The sequence below is a fragment of the Aotus nancymaae genome, unplaced genomic scaffold (assembly GCF_030222135.1).
Source record: "Aotus nancymaae isolate 86718 unplaced genomic scaffold, 86718_ANA_hifiasm-v0.15.2.pri h1tg000028l, whole genome shotgun sequence".
Taxonomy (NCBI): domain Eukaryota; kingdom Metazoa; phylum Chordata; class Mammalia; order Primates; family Aotidae; genus Aotus; species Aotus nancymaae.
Genome location: NW_026988441.1, coordinates 1104422 through 1128095, shown reverse-complemented (window position 1 = coordinate 1128095; position 23674 = coordinate 1104422). Strand labels below are relative to the sequence as shown.

The following is a 23674-nucleotide window of genomic DNA, read 5'->3' as shown; positions in this document are numbered from 1 at the left end:
TTTCCTGCAGCCAAAAGCCTTTTTGTGTCTCTCATTCCAATCACAGTCCAGCCTCATTCTAAACATATCCTGACACTTTCCATAATTACTTCCTTGGGTATTTCAAGACTATCCCTCAAGGGTCCATCCCTAGACACTATAATGTAGATTTTCCTATTTTTAACAATGTATCTTTTATGTCTCCTTTAATCTATAATATTCCCCTTTATCCCTTTCATTTACAAAAAAAAAAAAAAAAAGGAGAGAGAATGTTAGAATGAATTTTTTTTTTTTTGAGACAGAGTTTCGCTCTTGTTACCCAGGCTGGAGTGCAATGGCATGATCTCGGCTCACCGCAACCTCTGCCTCCTGGGTTCAGGCAATTCTCCTGCCTCAGCCTCCTGAGTAGCTGGGATTACAGGCATGCACCACCATGCCCAGCTAATTTTTTGTATTTTTAGTAGAAACGGGGTTTCACCATGTTGACCAGGATGGTCTCGATCTCTTGACCTCATGATCCACCTGCCTCAGCCTCCCAAAGTGCTGGGATTATAGGCGTGAGCCACCACGCCCAGCGCTAGAATGAATTTTATAGTGTTGGGTTGAAGTCAGAGACATCAGCATGAACCCATGGCTGTGTGTGTGTGATACAGATAGGTGATAGGTAGAACACAGATAGATAGACAGATGAAGATAATTGATAGATACAGATATGTATATACAAATTAGCATGCATACTTATATTTTCTTTTCTTTCTTTTTTTTTTATTTTTGAGACAGATTCTCACTCTGTTGCCCAGGCTGGAGTACAATGGCACAGTCTCATCTCACTGCAACCTTCGCCTCCTGGATTTAAGTGATTCTCCTGCCTCAGCCTCCTGAGTAGCTGGAATTACAGGCATATGCCGCCATCCCGGCTAATTTTTGTACTTTTTAGTAGAGACAGGATTTCTCCATGTTGCTTGGGCTGGTCTCGAAATCCCAACCTCAGGTAATCCACCCACCTTGGCCTCCCAAATTGCTGGGATTACAGGTGTGAGCCTCTGCGCCCGGCCTTAGAGTTTTTTTTTTTTTTTTTTAAGAGACGTGACAATTAAATAAATTGCATAATCTTGGATTAAATCCTAAACCAAATGCATGTCACTGCTGAAACAAGTGGTGAAATTTGAATATAGTCGATAGCTCAGACAATAGTATCCTGTCAATGATATTTCTTGACTTTGAACATCAATAACATAGCAAAATGTCCTTGGATTTAGAACTACAACTTGAAGTGATTTGCGGTTAGGGCATCAGCCCTGGGCGTGACTTCCACATTGCAGAATCGAGAAGTTAACCCAGGAAAAAAAAAAGAAGAAAAGAGGCTGGGCTCAGTGGCTCAGGCCTGTAATCCCAGCACTTTGGGAGGCCAAGGCGGGTGGATCACTTGAGGTCAGGAGTTGGAAACCAGCCTGTCCAACATGGCAAAACCCCATCTCTAAAAAAAAAAAAGAAAGAAAAAGAAAAAGGGGGCGGGGCAGAGATTTTTTAAAAAAAGAGAGAGAGAGAAGTTGACCCAGAAATGTATTTCAGGCTGAGCAGAAAGTTGTCAGAGGATCTGGCTAGACCACAGCTGTGTCATAGAGACCATGGCTTTTCCGTAGGCTCACGGTCAGAGGTGGAGGGGAATTGTGAACGTTCTTACGAAAAAAGTCAACGTGAAAGCCACGTGGTGATGAGGGTTGGCCTCATCCACCACTTCCTCTGCATCTCCCTGGCACGCCGGGCTCAGTCACCACCCCATGCCAGCAGAATCAGAGTGATGCCTTCCACAATCCCTGCCCTGCTCTGCCTCGGTGAGTTCTTGCCTGGATGGGGAATGGAATCAGGGTGTGCCTGGGAGGCAACAGGTCTCATTATTCCCATCTTGCAGGGCTGTGTCTGAGCCAGAGGATCAGCACCCAGCAGCGTGAGTCCTTCCTTCAAAGCTCAGGGTCGCTCTTACGGGTTCAGGCCAAGCAGCCTCCACCCAAACACAGCTGGGGAGAAGGGGCAGGGTGCGGGCTTCCCAGGAGGGCTTAGGGCCAGCAGCTGGGTGGAGCCTAGGGTGGGAAAGTGGGCTCAGCTGGGACTCCAGCGTCTGATTCCCTTCCAGAGACTCTCCCAAAACCCTCCATCTGGGCCAAGCCCAGTTTCATGGTTCCAAAGGAAAAGCTGGTGACCATCTATTGCCAGGGAAATTATGGGGCTGTTGAATACCAGCTGCATTTTGAAGGAAGTCTTTCTGCCGTGGAGAGACCAAAACCCCCTGAGCGCATTAACAAAGTCAAGTTTCACATCCCGGCCATGACCTCCCGCACGGCAGGGCGATACAGCTGCTTCTATCGGGTTGGGGAGCTCTGGTCAGAACCCAGCGACTCACTGGATCTGGTGGTAACAGGTAAGTGTCCCCCTTCCTAGCTGGAGAGCCAGCTCAGTCTGCAGCCGGGATGGAGCCTCATCTTGATTCTTCCAAGCCCCACTCAGACGCTGCTTCCCTCGGAAGGAGGTTGGGTGGAGGGTGTACTCATCACATCCCTGCCTACAAGGGCTTGTCTGCAGACAGCGTCTCTATGTCCTAGGAACAGATGTGTCCTCGGTCAAGTTCTCAAAGAAACAGATTCTGAGATAGATATTTGTGTGCAGGAGTATGACTGACAAATGTCCTCAACAACATTGCCTGTGGGCCAGGCGCAGTGGCTTACACTCTGCTTTCCTCACCCATCACAGGTGGTGGGTTTTAAAAAAAATATTTTAGCTTTTTTTTTTTTTTTGAGACAGTCTCGCTCTGTTCCCCAGGCTGGAGTGCAGTGGTGCAATCTCAGCTCACTGCAACCTCTACCTCCTGGATTCAAGCAATTATCCTGCTTCGGTCTCCCAAGTAGTTGGGACTACAGGCACCTGCCACCACGCCTGGCTAATTTTTGCACTTTTAGTAGGGATAGGATTTCACCATGTCAGCCAGACTGGTCTCGAACTCCTGACCCAGGAGGTCGAGGCCTCAGTGAGCCAAGATAGTGCCATGGCACTCCAGCCTGAGCAACAGAGCAAGACCCTGTATCATTATTTTTTTCATTTCTTTTTCTTTTTCTTTTTTTGTTTTTATATCAAGTGATACAGTATTAGGTATAAACCCTATCATTTTAAAAAAAAAATGGTTTAGGCTGGGCATGGTGGTTCACACCTGTAATCCCAACACTTTGGGAGGCCAAGGTGGGCAGATCATGACCTCAAGCGATCAAGACCAGCCTGCTCAAGATGGTGAAACCCTGTCTCTACTAAAAATACAAAATTTAGTTAGTCATGGTGGCAGGCACCTATTATCCCAGCCACTCAGGAGGCTGAGGCAGGAGAAACACTTGAACCCGGGAGGTGGAGTTTGCACTGAGCTGAGATCATGCCACTGCACTCCAGCCTGAGCAACAGAGTGAGACTCCATCTCTCAAACAGATAAATAAATTTTAAAATGGCTTAGATGGTAAATCTTCTGTTGTGTGTATTTGACCAAAGTAATCATAATTTTTCTAAAATAGCTGGCTGCTCGTCACTGAGTTTCTGGTGCGGGGGCCCTGCCTTCTCTTGTAGGAATGTATGACACACCCACCCTCTCAGTTCATCCTGGACCGGAAGTGATCTCGGGAGAGAAGGTGACCTTCTATTGCCGTCTGGGGACTGCGACGAGCACCTTCTTTCTGCTCAAGGAGGGAAGATCCAGCGTACGGCGCGGATACGGGAAGGTCCAGGCAGAATTCCCCATGGGCTCTGTGACCGCATCCCACAGAGGGACATACCGATGTTTTGGCTCCTATAACAACCATGCGTGGTCTTTCCCCAGTGAGTCAGTGAAGCTCCTGGTCACAGGTGAGGAGAGCCCCGATTCCCACACCTCCTGCTGCCATGTCCTACCTGGAGCCCTAAGGGATCCCCAGATCGTGATGTGGAGGGTATCAAAGGGATGTTGGCTTCCTGGGGGCCCAGTTGGTGGTGTGAGGAAGATCACCAGAAACAGGAAGGAAGAGGGTGCAGAGAAAGAAATGGTAAGAGCAGAGGAAACCCAAAAGCCTTACTTATGCTCTTATCTGCTTTTCCAGGTGACACCGAGAACACCAGCCTTGCACCTACAGACCCCACCGCTCCTGGTGAGTAACTGGTCCTTCTAAGCTCAGAGGAGGGATCAGAGCCTCCCAATGACACTAAAAACGGGGCATTCATTCAACATATTCATTGAGGCCAAGCACGGTGGCTCACACCTGTAATCCCAGCATGGTGGGAAGCCGAGATGGGTGCATCACTTGAGGTCAGGAGTTCGAGACCAGCCTGGCCAACATGGTGAAACCCTGTCTCTACTAAAAATACAAAAATTAGCCAGGTGTGGTAATGGGCACCTGTAATCCCAGCTACTCTGGAGGCTGAGGCAGGAGAATCGCTTAAACCAGGGAGGCAGAGGTTGCATGAGCCAAAATCCTACTACCTCACTCCAGCCTAGGTGACAGAGCAAGACTCCATCACTATATATATATATGTGTGTGTGTGTGTGTGTGTGTGTGTGTGTGTGTGTAAACATATTTTTATATATTCATCAAGTGCATGGTATACACAGTGATCTACACTGTAACAGTCAGCCAGGCAACTATCTTGGCTTTGTGGCACTTAGATTCTAGCGGGAGGAGACAGACCGTGCGTCGATGTCAGGACAGCACACAGGAGGAAATGAGGCTATGGAAGGAAAAAGACAAAGAAGAACAGACTGAAAGTGTTTGGGAGGGCAGGTGGCACTACTAAATGGGTTGTCCAGATCGGCCTCACAGAGAAGAAGACATCTGAGCAAACGCCTTCAGACTTGAGCTTGTCGTGTGGCTCTCCGGAGAAAGGAGGGTTGGAGAGAGTAAACGGCCTCTGCCTGTGCCCTGAGGCAGGAAGATGACCAGGGCGACAAAAGAACAGCTGTGAGGACTGGAGGGTTGGAACTGACGTCTGGAAGATGACGGTGGGATGGGATGGGGCTGGGGCTGCATGGTTAGGACGCTGAAAAAACTAGTGAGACTTTGAATTTGACTATGTGTGAGGAGAAAGGAGTGATGATGACTTAATGAGGAAAATGAAGCTTAAGTAGAAGACATGGGCTGGGCATGGTGGTTCACACCTGTAATCCCAACAGTTTGGAAGGTAGAGGCGGGCACATCACTTGAGGTCAGGAGTTCGAGACCAGCCTGGCCAACACAGTGAAACCCCTGTCTCTACTAAAAATACAAAAATTAGCTGGGCATGGTGGTGGATGCCTGTAATTACAGCTACTCGGGGCTGAACCAGGAGAATCACTTGAACTCGGGAGGCAGAGATTGCAGTGAGCTGAGATTGTGCCATTGCACGCCAGCCTGGGCGACAAGAGTGAAACTGTGTCTCAAAAAAAAAAAACAAAAAAACAAAACCAGAAACGTAGAAGACGTGACTGCTGCAAAGACACATGCTCATGAGTGCTAGAGTGGAATTCCTCCTCGGGCTTGTCCATCTGCGGACCCTTCCAGTTTATCTGCTGGGTGAAGCTCTGGGACCAGCAGGGCGGGGTGGGACCTTGCGAACGTCATTGGGTATACCCAAGGGAAGGAGCGCTGAGGTGGAGGAGGCCAATACCATCCCCTTTTCTTTACTTCCCTTATTATTGGCAGACTCTGGGGAGACCTACCTTTTAACCACAGAGACGGGACTCCAGAAAGGTAAGTACACACCTGGGGCCAAAGGCTGTAAAGGAAGGAGCTGGGCGTAGAGTCACGAGCTGGGAAGGAGACGGGGATCAGTGGAACAAGAGGGTGTCCTTGGCCAGGTGTGGTAGCCCACACCTGTAATCCCAGCACACTGGGAGGCCAAGGCAGGCGGATCATCTGAGGTCAGGAGTTTGAGACCAGCCTGGCCAACATGGGGAAATCCCGTCTCTAGTAAAAATACAAAAATTGGCTGGGCACAGTGGTTCGAGCCTGTAATCCCAGCACTTTGAGAGGCTCAGTCGGGCAGATCATGAAGTCAAGAGATCAAGACCATCCTGACCAACATAGTGAAACCCTGTTTCTACTAAAAATACAAAAATTAGACAGGTATGGTGGCACGCGTCTGTAGTCCCAGCTACTTGGGAGGCTGAGGCAGAGGAATTGCTTGAACCGAGGAGGCGGAGGTTGCAGTGAGCCGAGATCAAGCCACTGCACTCCAGCCTGGGCGACAGAGCGAGACTCCGTCTCAAAAGAAACAAAAATTAGCCAGCCGTGGTGGCGCTCAACTGAAGTCCCAGCTGCTTGGGAGGCTGAAACGGGAGGCGGAGGTTGCAGTGAGCTGAAGATCGCACTGTTGCACTCCAGCCTGGGCAACAAGATCAAGGCTCTGTCTCAAAAAAGAAAAAAACAGAGGGTGTCCTTACATCCCTGTCAGCCATCACCCTGTTCTCCTGCCCACAGAGCTTGCCCTCTGGGACCACACTGCCCAGAATCTCGTTCGGGTGGCCCTGGCCTTCCTGGTCCTGGTGGCTCTGGTGTGGCTCCTAGTTGAAGACCGTCTCAGCAGGAAGAGGACCAGAGAGCAAGCCAGCAGAGCTTCCACTGGGCAGTGCAGGAGAAGCTTGAACACAAAGACTCTCTGAAGAACGAGCAAGAGACGCAGCAGCCATGGGTGGAGCTGAAAGCTGGTGTGGAGCCTGTGTTGAACCCACGGAGGAGGGAGTCACTGCAGGAAACGGGACAATGCCATTCCATTTGTCAGAGCATCTCAGATGACACAGGAGGTGGGAGAAACAAGCTATATTTCTTTGTTTTTTTTTTTTTCCTGAGACGGAGTCTGGCTCTGTCACCCAGGCTGGAGTGCAGTGGCAGGATCTCAGCTCACCGAAACCTCCGCCTCCCAGGTTCGAGCGATTCTCCTGCCTCAGCCTTCTGAGTAGCTGGGATTACATGTACGCACCACCACACCCAGCTAATTTTTTGTATTTTTGATAGAGACGAGGTTTCACCGCATTAACCAGGATGGTCTCAATCTCCTGACCTCATGATCCGCCTCGGCCTCTCAAAGTGCTGGGATTACAGGCATGAGCCACCGCCCCTGGCCACTAAATTTCTTTTGTAGACAAATCCTATGGTCTCTTCTAGGCTCTAAGTATTTTTATGCAACTTGCTGCAAACCATACTTTTAACAGCTCTAGTCTTTTCTGAAAAGATCTCTCCTTCTTTAATAGAGAATGGAAATATTTTCTTCCTATTCTGGGCTTTATTTCTTCCCTTTCTCTGCAGGCAGCCATTCAAAGTAGTTAACAACTGGCCGGGCACCGTGGCTCATGCCTGTAATCCCAGCACTTTGGGAGGCTGAGGCAGGGGAATCATGAGGTCAAGAGATCAAGACTAGCCTGGCCAACATGGTGAAACCCCGTCTCTACTAAAAATACAAAAATTAGCCGGGCATGGTGTCAAGCACCTGTAATCCCAGCTACTCAGGAGGCTGAGGCAGGAGAATCACTTGAACTGGGAAGGCGGAGGTTGCAGTGAGCCGAGATTGTGCCACTGCACTCCAGCCTGGCAACACAGCAAGCCTCCTTCTCAAAATAAAAAATAAAAAAAAAGTTAGTAACTAACATAGAATAGGTCTGAATCAAATGGTTCAGGAGGCATTGTGGCCACAACCAGCCATAGAGAAGCAGCTTTATAAGTGAATCCTGCTGGGCGCGGTGACTCACACCTGTCACCCCAGCACTTTGGGAGGCCAAGGCAGGTGGATCACCTGAGGTCAGGAGTTCCAGCCTGGCCAACATGGTGAAACCCTGTCTCTACTAAAAATACAAAAATTCAGCCCGACACAGTGGTTGGAAAATGCAGCCTTGATTCCATGTGACTACGAGGCAGGCTAAATATTGGTACTTCTCATGAACTAGAGAGTGAAGGGTTTTGTAACAAGTATCTCCCGTCTCTGTTACAAGTGCCTCCTATGTGCCAGGCTCTGGTGAAAGCATTGCCCACAAAACAGACATTGCCCCTGCCATGATAGGATCGGTTATCCGGAAGTGCAGACCTCAAATATATGAATCAATAAACGAGGAATCAGTCTTCCGTTGCTGCTGTTTCTTCTTTTTCTTTTTTAGGCTGAGGTGCAGTGGTGTGATCACAGCTCACTGTAGCCTCGACCTCCTGGGCCCAAGTGATCCTCCCACCTTGGCCTCCTGAGTAGCTGGGACTACAGCACATGCCACCACACCTAGCTATTTTTTTAATTATTGTTTGTAGAAATAAGGTCTCACTATGTTGCCCAGGGTAGACTCAAACTCCTGGGCTCAAGCAATTCTCCCGCCTTGGGCTCCCAAAGTACTGGGATTATAGGTATGAGCCAGCATGCCAGGAGACATTTTTAGATTTTGTTTTGTATTTTGTTTTTGGGATTCTCTTTTGAGTTTTGCTCTGTTGCCCAGGCTGGAGTGCAGTAGCATGATCTCTGCTCACTGCAACCTCCGCCTCCCAGGTTCAAGTGATTCTCCTGTCTCAACCTCCCAAGTAGCTGGGATTACAGGCATGGGCCACCACACCTAATTTTGTATTTTTAGTACAGATGGGGTTTCTCCACATTGATCAGGCTGGTCTTGAAGTCGACCTCAGGTGATCTGCTCACCTTGGCCTCCCAAAGTGCTGGGATTACAGTCACCATGCCCAGCCTTTTGGTTTTTGTGGGTACACAGTAAGTGTATATATTTATGAGGTACACAGGATACTTTGAGGCATGCAATGCCTAATAATCACATCAGGGTACACAGGGTTTCCATCACCTCAAGTACGTATCCTTTGTGTTACAAATAATGCAGTTATAATCTTAGTTATTCTAAAATGTTCGATTAAATTATTTTTCACTGTAATCACTCAGCTGTGCTAGCAAATACCAGGTCTTATTCATTCTTTCTCTTTCTTGTGTGCATTAATCACCCCCCCTTCCGCCACCACCCTTCCAGCCTCCAGTAACCATCATTCTACTATCTCCGTGAGTTCAGTTGTGTTCATTTTTAGCTCCCACAAATAAGTGAGAACAAATGAAGTTTGTCTTTTTTTTTTTTTTCTTGAGATGGATGCTCTCACTCTGTTGCCCCCAAGCTGGAGTGCAATGGCACAATCTCAACACACCACAACCTCCGCCTCCCGAGCTCAAGTGATTCTCCTGCCTCAGCCTCCTCAGTAGCGGAGATTATGGCATGTGCCAGCACACTCAGCTAATTTTTGTATTTTTAGTAGAGACAGGGTTTCACTGTGTCAACCAGGATGGTCTCGAACTCCTGACCTCGGGTGATCCACCCATCTCAGCCTCCTGAAGTGCTGGAGTTCTGAGATTACAGGCATGAGCCAGCGCCCCTGGCCTGAAGTGTGTCTTTCTGTGACTGGCTTATTTCACTTAACATAATGAGCTCCATTTCCATCCATGTTGCAGATGACAGGCTTGTGCCAGAGGAAATCCAGAATGCTACTAGAACCTCTTCCCGTGCAAGATGCCATTTAATAGGGACCTTGAGGAAGGTGTGGATGCAGGGAAGGGGAGGGTGGTGGTAGAGACAGACACAAGACGGGAGTGAAATGCGCTCGGCGTAACCGGAGCTTTGAATGGGAGGGAAAGGTGGCTCTGCGTCACGCGGTTGCCATCTCACCCGTGCACCGCATTGTAGCAGTCACTCTTGCGAGGTATCACCTGGAGTTCTTTGTATCACATCTAAAATGGTTAAGGAGGGGGACACAAGGGCGAGGCTGGAGTGAAAGTTTAATAAGCAAAGTAAGAAAGCCCTCTGCAGCAGAGAGTGGTTCTGAGCAGACTGCCAGGTTGTTTTGCTTTGTTTGTTGAGACGGAGTCTTGCTCTGCTGTCACCGGGCTGGAGTGCAGTGGTGCAATCTCAGCTCACTGCAACCTCCGCCTTCCGGGTTCAAGCGATTCTCCTGCCTCAGCCTCCTGAATAGCTGGGATTACAGGCATGCACCACCACGCCCAGCTAATTTTTGTATTTTTAGTAGAGACGGAGTCTCACCATATTGGCCAGGATGGTGTCAATCTCTTGACCTTGTGATTCACCCGCCTCGGCCTCCCAAAGTGCTGGAATTACAGGCGTGAGCCACTGTGCCCGGCCCAGATTGCTGTTTTTAATATTTGAATCCAAAAGCTTTTATAAGAAACTGCTCTCAGGCCGGGCATGGTGGCTCACACCTGTAATTCCAGCATTTTGGGAGGCTGAGTTGGGCAGATCACGAGGTCAGGAGATCAAGACCATCCTGGCTAACATGGTGAAACCCCGTCTCTACTAAAAATACAAAAAATTCACCGGCTGTGGTGGCCGGCGCCTGCTGGCTACTCATGAGGCTCAGGCAAATCGCACCACTGCACTCCAGCCTGGGCAACAGAGGCAGACTCCGTTTAAAAAAAAAAAAAGAAACTGCTCTCATCTCAGTAGCTGTTTTTCTTCTCTATAAAACTGCACAACTCCCTCTATCTGTTTAGCTGTGGGTATTTCTCTAGGCAAGCACAAAGCACTCCTCTTGTTTGTGTGACTGTGGGTCTGTTTTACGTAACCCCCCTCCTCCCTGAGCAAGTTCCCACGGGTCCCGCCACGTCACGCCTGAAAAGGATAGGGAAGCTTTTCCTGGGAACTTGCTAATCACACAAAGAACAGAGCTTCTGTGCTTTGCTGGCTCCTTATCTGTCGGAGCTTATCAGCAGGTGTGCTGCCGCTGCGATTTGTCAGCCAGGCTGCTTCCCCAACGACCAGCCTCAACTGTTTACCTGACTGATTTTTCCTTTTCTCCTCACTCAGTGCTGGGCAAATGCAGGAGACAGACAACTCACGGCCAGGAAGCCACGTTAATAATAAATGCGCATTTTACCCTTAGCTCTCAGTAAGCACTTTGATCATGGATGTGATGTGATGCTTTCTGCACTGTGTAAAGACTCTCCTGATTGCAAAGAGGAGAAGGGAACATAAGGGAGAAAAGAAAAATCAGGGAAAAACACAGACAGTTCAGAACGGCTGACCTATTTCCAGGGTTGACAGTGGGAAGGTGAGTGTTGCTCGACCATTACTGGAAACCCAGAAGGAGGTCCAGCTACATACAAGTACATACATACAAGTGATGGGTCCTTGGTCTTGACACTCGGTAGCAGAATATATTTGCCATCTTCACTCCTTTTTTTTTTTTTTTTCAAGACAGGGTCTCACTCTGTTGCCCAGGCTGGAGTGCAGTGGTGTGATCTCGGCTCACTGCAACCTCTGCCTTCTGGGTTCAAGCGATTCCCCTGCCTCAGCCTCCAGTGTAACTGGGATTACAGGCATGCACCACCACACCCGGCTAATTTTTATATTTTTAGTGGAGATAGGGTTTCACCATGTTGGCCAGGCTGGTCTTGAACTCCGGACCTCAGGTGATCCACCCACCTCGGCCTTTCAAAGTGCTGAGATTACAGGCATGAGCCACCACACCCAGCCTCCATCTTCGCTTTTCAAGATTTATGCTGGGTCCGTTAGACTTCAGGATTAAATTTAGAATGACAGCATCAATTTCTGCAAAAACCTTCTGGGTTTCACAAGAGATTGTGTTGAACGTAAAGATCAATTCAGGGAAAATCGCCATCTCCTCAGTCTTTCAACCCATGGAATTTTTGAATCCTAAATCTGGTATGTTTCGACATTTGATTTTACTGGTCTCTAATTTATCTAAGTGGTATCGTCTAGTCCCCTATATAGAAAGTGTACGTATCTTTGGATAGGTTTGTTCCTAGTTGTATGGTTTTTATTTTGTAAATGGTAAATCATTCTTGAAATAATTTCATTGCTATTGTTTTTTGCTGGCAATGTAAAAATAAAATTGGCTTTTGTATATTGAATTTGTATTCTGTGGTCTTGCAATGTTTACTTCTTAACAGTTTTAGACTATTTTAGATGTTTTAGCTGAAAAATTTCAGAATTTTCTCTAAACTTACTTTTTTTTATTGAGACAGGGTCTCATTCTGTTGCCCAGGCTGGAGTGCAGTGGCACCATCATGGCTCACTGCAGTCTCCACCTCCTTGGCTCAAGCCTCAGCCTCCCAAGTAGCTTGGACTACAGGCATGTGCCACCATACCCAGCTAATTATTGTATCTTTTGTAGAGACAGGGTTTCACCATGTTGCCCAGGCTGGCCTGAAGCAATCTGCCCACCATGACCTCCCAAAGGGTTGAGATTACAGACATGAGCCACCACACCCGGTCCCTTATAATTTTTTAAATAGAAAGTTTACAGAAAATTTTGCAAGAATAGTAAGAGGAAATCTTGTGTGGTTTTACCTAAATTCATCAGTTGATTACGTCTTATGTATTTGCATAATAGATAGATTGAGAGAAGAGATGATAAATGATAGGTTGATTAATAGGTGATGGACAGATGAATGAAAGATGATAGATAGATAGATGTATGATGGACAGATGATTGATAGGTAGATGATTGATGATAGATAAATAGATTTGTTATACAGGTAAGTCATATGTCATGAGGGTTTGATGTACAGATTATTTTGTCACCCAGGTAATAAGCATAGCACTGGATAGGTAGTTTTTCGATCCTCTCCTTCCTCCCTTTCTGTTCCTGAGTTAGTTTGCTTAGGATAATGGCCTTCAGCTCCATTGATGTTGGACTTAAGCTATAACCGCATTTCGCAGAGATCCACCCGCCCTCCCTGCTCCGAGAGTGTCATTCTGTGCTTAATTAACCTTTGCTGCTTTGCTATGTGTGTGCGTCATGTCCTATTCTTTGTTTGCAACACCAAGTGCCTGGGACTTAGCAGCTTCAGCTGGTAACAGAAGGAGCAAGGGTAAGGACATTTAAAACCCACTCGTGTTGGCCGGGCGAGGTGGCTCACGCCTGTAATCCCAGCACTGTGGGAGTCCAAGGCGGGCAGATCATGAGGTCAAGAGATCGAGACCAGCCTGACCAACATGGTGAAACCCCATCTCTACTAAAAATACAAAAATTAGGCAGGCATGGTGGCGGGCGCCTGTAGTCCTAGCTACTCGAGAGGCTGAGGCAGGAGAATCGCTTGAACCTGGGAGGCGGAGGTTGCAGTGAGCCAAGATTGCGCCACTGCACTCCAGCCTGGGCAAAAGAGTGAAACTCCATGTTTTTTTTTAAAAAAGCCAGGCATGGTGGCTCACGCCTGTAATCCCAGCACTTTGGGAGGCTGAGGTGTGTGGATCACCTGAGGTCAGGAGTTTGAGACCAGCCTGGCCAACATAGTGAAACCCAGTTCTAAAAAAAAAAAAACCTGTTCATGTTAACCATCATCCCCAGACTGTGTATCAGATCCTCAGAACTAACTCATCTTACAACTGAACACTTCCGCCCTTTGACCAACATCTCACTCCCCTCCTACCCCAGCCCCAGTAACCTCTACCTACTCTCACTTCTAGGAGATCAAACTTTTTTTTTTTCAGACAGTCTCACTCTGCACACCCAGCCTGGAGTGCACTGGTGCAATCTCAGCTCACTGCAACCTCCACTTCCCAGGTTGAAGCGATTCTCCCGCCTCAGCCTCCAGAGTAATTGGGATTACAGGCATGAGCCACCGCACCCAGCCGGAAGACCCACTCCCAGTGGCCCTCACTGGCCCATGGCTCTGGGGCCCACGTTCCCTAAGGCATAACCCACACTGGCAGCCTCTGTTCTGACCCCCTGCGTATGCTCCGCACCCGCTGGAAACCGGCCCCTCTCCCACACCTCCTCTGAAGCTGTCTGTGTGACCAACGCTGATGAGCTTCCTGGAACACACAGTGACCTGCTCGGCCGTTCTCATGATCGTTCCTCCACACTTGTATTTGACACGTTGACCACTTCCTCCTCAAAGGAGTGGGTTCGCTGGCTCTCTCGGACACTTCCTGCTAGTTTTCTGACGGTTACAGCACGCACAGGGTTACAGACGCCTCCTACACCAGAGCCAACGTCTAGGGGCTGTGGATTCGAGCCTGGTGGTTCTCATGCCACTCCACGGCTCCCAGTGCTCTAAGACTGGCAGTCACATCTGCTTCTCTGAGCACCAGTGATTTTGTTCTTTTTTGTTTGTTTCTTTTCTTTTTTTTTTTTTTTTGAGACGGAGTTTCGCTCTTGTTACCCAGGCTGGAGTGCAATGGCACGATCTCGGCTCACCACAACCTCCGCCTCCTGGGTTCAGGCAATTCTCCTGCCTCAGCCTCCTGAGTAGCTGGGATTACAGGCACGTGCCACCATGCCCACCTAATTTTTGTATTTTTAGTAGAGACGGGGTTTCACCATGTTGACCAGGATGGTCTCGATCTCTTGACCTCGTGATCCACCCGCCTTGGCCTCCCTAAGTGCTGGGATTACAGGCGTGAGCCACCGCGCCCGGCCTGTTTGTTTCTTATATAAAACAAAGTTTTAATGTGTTCAAGTCCAATTATCAGTTGATAATTACCAATTTTTATTTTGTTGCTTGTGCTTTTGGTGTCAAATGTAAGAACTCACCGCTAGATCCAAAGTAACGAAGAATTGCCACGGTTTTCTTCCCCTCCTCCTCCTGTTCTTCCTTCTTCTCCTTCTTCTTTCTTCTTTTTTTTTCTTTTATTATTATTATTATTGAGACAGAGTCTTACTCTGTCGCCCAGGCTAGAGTGCAGTGGAGCGATCTTGGCTCACTGCAGCCTCCGCCTCCTGGGTTCAAGCGACTCTCCTGCCTCAGCCTCCTGAGTAGCTAGGATTACAGGTTCCTGCTACCACGCCCAGCTAATTTTTGTATTTTTAGAAGAGACAGGGTTTCACGATGTTGGTCAGGCCGGTCTTGAACTCCTGACCTTGTGATCCTCCCGCCTCGACCTCCCAAAGTGCTGGGATTACAGGCCTGACCCACCGCGTCCAACCTCTTCTTTTTTTTTTCAGTTAGAGACAGAGTCTCGCCATGTTGCCCAGGCTGGTCTCAAACCCCTGGGTTCAAGTGATGCTCTAGCCTAAGCCTCCCAAAGTCCTGGCATTACAGGTGTGCTGTTATAAACTGCTATAAACATTCGTGTGCAAGCTACTCTGTGAACATATATTTCCTTTTTTTTTTTTTGAGACAGAGTCTCGCTCTGTTGCCCAGGCTGGAAAGCAGTGACTCGATCTCGGCTCACTGAAACCTCCTGCCCCAGTTCAAGTGATTCTCCTGCCTCAGCCTCCCAAGTAACTGGGATTACAGGCATGCCCCACCACTCCCGGGTAAATCTTTTTTTTTTTTTTTTTTTTTTAGATGGAGTTTCAACCTTGTAGCCCAGGCTGGAGTGCAATGGCACAGTCTCAGCTCACCACAGCTTCTGCCTCCTGGGTTCAAGCGATTCTCCTGCCTCAGCCTCCCGAGTAGCTGGGATTACAGGCATGTGACACCACACCCAGCTAATTTTGTATTTTTAGTAATAATGGGGTTCCTCCATGTTGGTCAGGCTGGTCTCGAACTCCCGACCTCAAATGATCCACACACCTCGGCCTCCCTAAGTGCTGGGATTACAGGCGTGAGCCGCCACACCCGGCTCAAAACAAGCATTTTTATGTCTACTTTCTTTTAAAATTCTGACCAGGTAAACGTCTCATATGTAAACATCTTTAGAGGGTTGTCTTCTCATAATCAACAGGGTTTCCCATCCTCAGCGCTATGGTTTTTGGAGGCAGACAATCCTGTTTTGCGGGGGGATTGTCTTAGTCAGCTCAGGTTGCTACAACGAAATACCGGGCGGCTTAAACAGCAGAAGTTTATTTTCTTGCACTTTGGAGCCCAGGAAGCCCATCATCAGGGCGCCAACGGATGCAGTTCCTGGAGGAGGCTCTTGGCGGCGGCTTGCAGACAGCAATCTGCTGCGTCTCTGTGGCCTTTCATCCCGCAGTGCATGTGTGAGCTCTCCCACTTTTTTTTTTTTTTTTTGAGACCGAGACTCACTCTGTTGCCCTGGCTGGCGTGCAGCGGTGAGATCTTGGCTCACTGCAAATGTTATACCCGAGCGAGTTGATAGGAAAACGCCACGCTCTGACATCTGATTGTGAGTCCTGTATTGCTGGCAACCGAGACTTAGCTCACACTGAAAATCTCTCGGCCCCAAGGAAGGGGTTGGATTTCTTTTTCTATGTTGCTCGGGGTAAGGGGGCAGAGCGGAATTTTACAGAAGCAGGATAGGCAGGTTAGGGGAGGAGGCTCCCGTGATTGCTGATTAACTGAGGAGGGTGTATACAAGCGGCTCCCGTGATGGCTGTTACCAAGGGGGCATTCGGTGCTTTCCAAATAATCAATCAAGGGGGGTCACAATAGCAAGGGGGCCTGTGCAGCAGGACATGTTTACAACGGTTGTATGTTTCTATAGTTCTGAGCACAACATGACCCAGCACAGTGTGGCCCAGGTAGGCACTCAAGGGAGAAACGGCGCGGGGAGAAGCCAAGATGGAGTCGGTCAGGCTCACAGCCGAGATGGAGGAGTCGGTCAGACTAGCACAAGTTAGGTTGTCACATTTCCCACTTGTGTTTTTGGGGAGTTAAAGCATTGACTTTTTAGTTGTAACAAGAGGGTTATATTGGGTTTTGAGATGCAAAAGCTTGACAGACGCTATGCGCTGTTGAATGAAATTTAGGAAGTAATTGAGGGAGCAGGTAAAGGAGATAAACAAGGATTGGGGCGTGCTTCCTGGACGAGCGGCTGGATGACGTCTTGAACCTGTTGGAGAGACTGCAGGTGCTGTAACAAGTCAGCTTGGGATATTTTTGCTAGGTGGGTATTTTGTAGTTTAGGCAATATAGGCGGAGGCCTTTTATGCGTGATTTTAAAAGAGAGAAACCTGCCTTGTAAGGAGTGCATTCAACTTTAAGAAGGGCTAAAGGAAGGAGGTTTGTTTAACTCTTAACAGTTTTTAAGATTAATTTTGTGAGTACTTTTTAAAGTTGGAATTAGCGTTTTGCCCGTTTAGAGCTTTGAGGTTGATAGGCATAATGGAGTTTTTATTGAATGTTCAACGCCTTACTGACTGGCTGAGCTGTGGACGAGGTGAAGGCTGGTCCATTATTAGATTTCGTAGCAAACGGCAGCCCATGTCGAGGGATGATTTTATTGAATAAGAATTTAACTACCGTAGAGGCAGTTTTGTGTTTGGTGGCAAATGCCTTAGTTTATTTAGAAAACGTGTTTACCATAACTAGGAGACACTTAGAATCCGCCCAGTGTGGCTTTGTTTTCGTGAAGTTTATTTTTTGCCTTTTTTTGGGCCACGTTCCCGGAGGCGGTGGCCCAGCTTAGGCTTGGGTTTTTGTTTGGCGTTTACCTGTGTGCAGGTTGCGCGCTGGGAGGCCGCCTGGTTAAGTTTTGAAGGCGAGGAGTTTAAAACAATTTTTTTAAAGCTGGGCTCATTTTACTTTTTTAAGTGGGTGGAAGAATGGAGCAACCAGCCAAGGCTTTTTTCAGGGCACAAGGCAGGAAAATTTTGGAATTTGGGAGAATTTACCAACTATTTGGGTTTTTACTGGTCTGAATGTTTGATGCTTTTTTTTTTTTTTTTTTTTTTTTGGAGAGTATGTTGGTGGTTGGTAGGTCGGGCTGCCCGAAGGGCACGGCAGGCAGGACTGTTAAGGGCGTGACGGGGAGCCGGGCTGCCTTCTGGGCAGCGGAGTTTGCCGTTTGATTTTTTTGGGTAACGACTGCGTTTTGTTGTTTTTTTGTTGTTGTTGTTGCTGCTGTTTTGATGTTTCTTGCAGTGGATCGCAGCCACCCCACTGCAGAGCCTGAGTGAGGGCAACCAACTTAGATTTTTGTGCTGAAGTTATGGCTGGCAGGGCCTGGGCCCACAGAACATTTGTTTTTGTGGTAACAGCCACACCGGCTTTTTGCACTTTTTTGCTTAAGGAAGCTGCTACTGTTAGTAAATACTGCGGCATTTGCCTTTTTTTTTTTTTTTAAGATGAGGTTTCACCATGATGGCCAGGCTGGTCTTGAACTCCTGACCTCAGGTGATCCACCCACCTCGGCCTCCCAAAGTGCTAGGATTACAGGCGTGAGCCACAGCATTTGCCTTTTTTTTAAAGGAACATCCTGGAGGTGAGGTTGGCCAGTTTTTGTAGTTTTTAACAGCTTTTGGCAATTATAGACAGGTGCAGTTAGGTTTGGATTAGGAAGTAGAGTAACTGGATTTGAACACCTTGTGGGGGAGAAAGTTAAACAAGGCTGATTTAACAGCAAACTTTGGTACTGTGATCTGCGGGCGTTTGACACGTATTTACCGGAAGCGCTGCGCAGCCACGTTTTAGCAGCGTGGGGAGCCGTGAGGGCTAAGTTCTGGCCCAGGGTTAGTTTATTAGCTTTTCGGGCCAGACTTGCTGATGCCGTTATGGCTTGTAGACAACTTGGAAGGCTTGTGTTTAAGATTTTTGCCTTTTGAAGCCTTTTTAGCTGCCGGAGCAGCCTGTTTTTGTTTTTGTTTTTTGTTTTTTTCGTTTGTTTGTTTGTTTTAGAGTCTCACTCCGTCACCAGGCGTCAGGCTGGAGTGCAGTGGCGCGACCTCGGCTCACTGCAACCTCCACCTCCCGGGTTCAAGCAATTCTCCTGCCTCAGCCTCCTGAGTAGCTGGGATTACAGGCATGCGCCACCACACTCAGCTAATTTTTTGTATTTTTAGTAGAGACGGAGTTTCACCATGTTGGCCGGGATGGTCTCGATCTCTTGACCTCGTGATTCGCCCGCCTTGGCCTCCCAAAGTGCTGGGATTAAAGGCGTGAGCCACCACGCCCGGCGATCTGTTTTTGTTTTTTATGGTTTTGATTGTCAAAAACCTTTTGAGCTATTCTTAGGAGCTGGGAAATGTTTGTTTTAATGAATTTTTTAGGTTTTTGTAACTTTTTTTTTTAATATTAGGAGTTGCCTGGGCCACAAATGCCAAATTAATAGCATGGCTATTTTTGGGAGCCGCTGGATTACATGGGGTGTAAATTTGATAGGCCTTTTGGAGGCTTTTTAAAAACGCTTTAGGTGACCCATCAGTACCCTGGACAACTTTAGTTGTTTTAGATAGATTTATGGGTTTATTTTATTTTTTATTGTACTTTAGATTCTGGGGTAGATATGCAGATCATGCAGGATTGTTGCACAGGTACATACATGGCAAGGTGGTTTGCTGCCTTCCTCCCCCCATCACCTTTATCTGGTATTTCTCCCCACGTTACCCCTCCCCACCCCCTGCTGTCCCTCCCCTAGTCCCCCACAATTGACCACAGTATGTGATGCTCCCCTCCCTGTGTCCACATGTTCTAATTGTTCAGCGCCCGCCTATGAGTGATACCATGTGGTGTTTGATTTTCTGTTCTGTGTCAGTTTGCTGAGAATGATGGTTTCCAGATTCATCCATGTCCCTATAAAGGACACAAACTCGTCGTTTTTTATGGCTGTGTAGTATTCCATGGTGTATATGTGCCACATTTTCTTTATCCAGTTTATCATTGATGGACATTTGGGTTGGCTCCAGGTCGTTGCTATTGTAAACAGTGCTGCAATGAATTTATGGGTTTTTGAGCGGCTTTTCTAATGCCCACGAGGTTATACTGGTGGAAATTATTTAAAGCTTTACTTCCCTCTGAGGCATTTGGGTTCCAGTTAGGCTGAGTAGAAGGAAACACTTTTTTTAGGAGGTTTTTGGGTTTTTTTTTGCATACTGGCTGAACTAAGGAAAAACTGGGGCAGAACTGGGGGAGTAGAGGGGGCCAGTAGTTTATAGGAAGGTGGGGTCTCGCTTAGAAGGACCTTGGAGCTTGGACTGTGAACAACACAAGAGCGGAGCCACGGAGGCGGATTTTGGACTAGAGCCATTGATTAAGGAAACTGGTTTGGGTGGCCTGCCGTTTTAGTAACAACTCGCCAGAGTGTCCGGACCGTTGGAGCATTTAAAGACCGCTGTGGGCGGCCATTTTGTTTTAAAGCTTGGCTATTTTACTCTACAGAGAGTTTGGAGTTTATCTGTAGTGAGGCGGACTTTGTAGTTACTTGAAAAACTCAAGGAGAAAACTTTTTTTTAACATGCACTGGAGGGGAGTGGATGGTTGAGAAGAGGCGAAACCCTTTATGGAAGGTATTTGGGGGAACTAGGTGGTTGGGGAATTTTTTGGCTTTATATCCAAGATACCTTTGATGTTTTTACAACTTAAAGGCAGAGGACTTGAACCGTGTTTTGTTTGCTGGGGGTTTTAGGAGAGACAAGAGAGCCAACTGTGGGAGACACCGGACTTGATGTGATGAGGGAACAAGGCTATGCAGTTCACATTGATGGGAAGTGTGAATAGGGGAAGTGGTCAAGTGAGGGGCCCAGTCAGCGTTAGAGTTCCACATGGGTATGAAGTCCCCGCGTAGAAGTTGTTAAAAATAAAGATGCAAAGATAGACACAAAAGATGATGCCACCGCACTCCAGCCTGGGCGACAAAGACTCCATCTCAAAAAAAAAAGACAACCTTTGTCATATAAGCTTTCAACCTAAACCCTGAGCCCTATGCCCTTGTTTCTGTGCCTGGGACCATGACAACCTCCCCCATATCAATGTTCTTATTCTTAAAATAGTTTCACCCCTGGCCGGGTGCGGTGGCTCACACCTGTAATCCCAGCATTTTGTGAGGCCGAGGCAGGTGGATCACTTGAGGCCAGGAGTTCGATACTAGCCTGGCCAACATGGTGAAACCCTGTCTCTAAAAAAAAAAGAAAAGAAAAGAAAAAAAAAATAGTTTCACCCCTACCAAAAGTCTGCTGGAGAGTCAAGTGAGGAGAAGGGTCCATCAGTTTGGTCAGCACCTGGAAGCCAGTGCTGACGCTAAGTGACAACTTTTCGTTCTTAAGGAAAACTGCAGAGTGGCTTTTTGTTCCCTGAGCGGGAATTGAACCTGGGCCACAGCAGTGAGAGCACTGAATCGTAACCACTAGACCACCAGGGAGCAGAGTGGCTTCTATGCATTTTCTATGAATGACCAAATACAGGTGTAAAAGATGTTTCCCAGGGCAATGGGAAGTAAAGAGAAGGGGGGAGGCGAGAGACAGACATACACAGAGACTCCCAGAGACAGTCACACACACAGAGACAGTCACACATACAGACTCACAGAGACACACAGAGACAGCCACACATACAGACTCACAGAGACAGTAACACAGAGAGACACACAGACAGAGACACAGAGACAGTCACACATACAGACTCACACAGACAGTAACACAGAGAGACACACAGACAGAGACACAGAGACAGTCACACATACAGACTCACACAGAGACAGTAACACAGAGAGACACAGACAGAGACACACAGAGACAGTCACACATGCAGACTCACACAGAGACAGAGTCACACAGAGACACACAGAGACAGAGACACACAGAGACAGAGACACACAGAGACAGTCACATACAGAGACAGTCACACATACAGACTCACACAGAGACAGAGTCACACAGAGACACAGAGACAGAGACACACAGAGACAGACACACAGAGACAGTCACATGCAGACTCACAGAGACAGTCACACAGAGACAGAGACACACAGAGACAGTCACACATACAGACTCACAGAGACAGAGACACACAGAGACAGTCACACATACAGACTCACAGTCACACATAGACTCACACAGAGACAGAGACACACAGAGACAGTCACACATACAGACTCACACAGAGAGTCACACAGAGACACACAGAGACAGTCACATACAGAGACAGTCACACATACAGACTCACACAGAGACAGAGTCACACAGACACACAGACAGAGACACACAGAGACAGAGACAGTCACACAGAGACAGAGACACAGAGACAGTCACACATACAGACTCAGAGACAGACACACAGAGACAGTCACACATACAGACTCACAGAGACAGAGACACACAGAGACAGTCACACATACAGACTCACACAGAGACAGTCACACAGAGACAGACACACAGAGACAGTCACACATACAGACTCACACAGAGAGTCACACAGACAGTCACACATACTGACTCACAGAGACAGAGTCACACAGAGACCGAATCACACAGAGACAGAGACACACAGAGACAGTCACACATACAGACTCACACAGAGAGAGTCACACAGAGACAGACACAGAGACAGTCACACATACAGACTCACACAGAGACAGTCACACATACAGACTCACACAGAGACAGAGACACACAGTCATACATACAGACTCACAGAGATAGTCACACATAGACTCACACAGAGACAGAGACACAGAGACAGTCACACATACAGACTCACACAGAGACAGACTCACAGAGACAGAGACACAGAGACAGACAACAGAGAGACAGAGACAGTCACACATACAGACTCACAGAGACAAACTCAGAGACAGTCACACATACAGACTCACGCAGAGAGAGACACAGTCACACAGACTCACACAGAGACAGACACACAGAGACACACAGAGACAGTCACACATACAGACTCACACAGAGACACAGACAGTCACACATACAGACTCACACAGAGACAGAGACACACAGACAGTCACACATACAGACTCACACAGAGACAGTCACACATACAGACTCGGAGAGAGACACACAGAGACAGTCACACATACAGATGCACACAGAGACAGAGACACACAGAGACAGTCACACATACAGACTCACACAGAGAGAGACACAGAGACAGTCACACATACAGTCACATACAGACTCACACAGAGACAGTCACACAGAGACAGACACACAGACTCAGAGAGAGACACAGAGACAGTCACACATACAGACTCACAGACTCACACAGAGACAGACACACAGAGACAGACACAACAAGGAGACAGAGACAGTCACACATACAGATGCACAGAGACAGAGACACAATAGAGAGACAGAGACAGTCACACCTACAGACTCACACAGAGACAGAGACAGAGACACACAGAGACAGACAGTCACACATAGACTCACAGAGACAGACTCACACAGAGACAGACACAGAGACAGACACAACAGAGACAGACACAACAGAGAGACAGACAGTCACACATACAGACGCACAGAGACAGAGACACAACAGAGAGACAGTCACACATACTCACACAAAGACAGACTCACACAGAGACAGAGACACAGAGACACAACAGAGAGACAGAGACAGTCACACATACAGACGCACACAGAGACAGAGACACAACAGAGAGACAGAGACAGTCATACATACAGACTCAGAGACAGAGACACAGAGACAGACACAACAGAGAGCAGTCACACATACAGATGCACACAGAGACAGAGACACACAGAGACAGACACAGAGAGACAGAGACAGACACATACAGACTCACGCAGAGAGACACAGAGACAGAGACAGAACAGACACAGACTCACACAGAGACAGAGACACACAGAGACAGACACAACAGAGACAAACACATACAGACTCACAGAGACAGAGACACAACAGAGAGACAGAGACAGATACAACAGAGACAGAGACAGACACATACAGACTCACACAGAGACACAACAGAGAGACAGAGACAGACACATACAGACTCACACAGACACAGAGACAGACAGTCAGGCGCAGTGGCTCACGCCTGTAATCCCAGCACTTTGGGAGGCTGAGGCGGGTGGATCACGTGGTCAAGAGATCGAGACCATCCTGGTCAACAAGGTAAAAC

At 47.8% G+C, this 23674-nt stretch overlaps 1 protein-coding gene across 3 annotated transcripts in view; it reads left to right on the top strand.

Annotated features, from left to right (window-relative positions):
• The first annotated feature begins 1410 nt into the window (after nt 1-1410).
• NCR1 (natural cytotoxicity triggering receptor 1) overlaps nt 1411-23674 on the top strand; it is a 35852-nt gene continuing 13588 nt past the window's right edge. Inside the window, exons 1-7 of one of the 3 annotated variants that reach the window (XR_010344204.1) lie at nt 1411-1814; nt 1892-1927; nt 2114-2398; nt 3583-3858; nt 4089-4136; nt 5664-5711; nt 6441-6763. Coding sequence is in view for 1 of the 3 variants with exons in the window: in XM_021671491.2 (XP_021527166.2) it covers nt 1541-1814; nt 1892-1927; nt 2114-2398; nt 3583-3858; nt 4089-4136; nt 5664-5711; nt 6441-6622 (1149 nt within the window). In the remaining 2 variants the exon portion in view is untranslated. Of the gene's footprint in view, nt 1815-1891; nt 1928-2113; nt 2399-3582; nt 3859-4088; nt 4137-5663; nt 5712-6440; nt 7379-23674 lie in introns of those variants that run through there. The other 2 variants (XM_021671491.2, XR_010344205.1) reach the window with 2 other exon arrangements.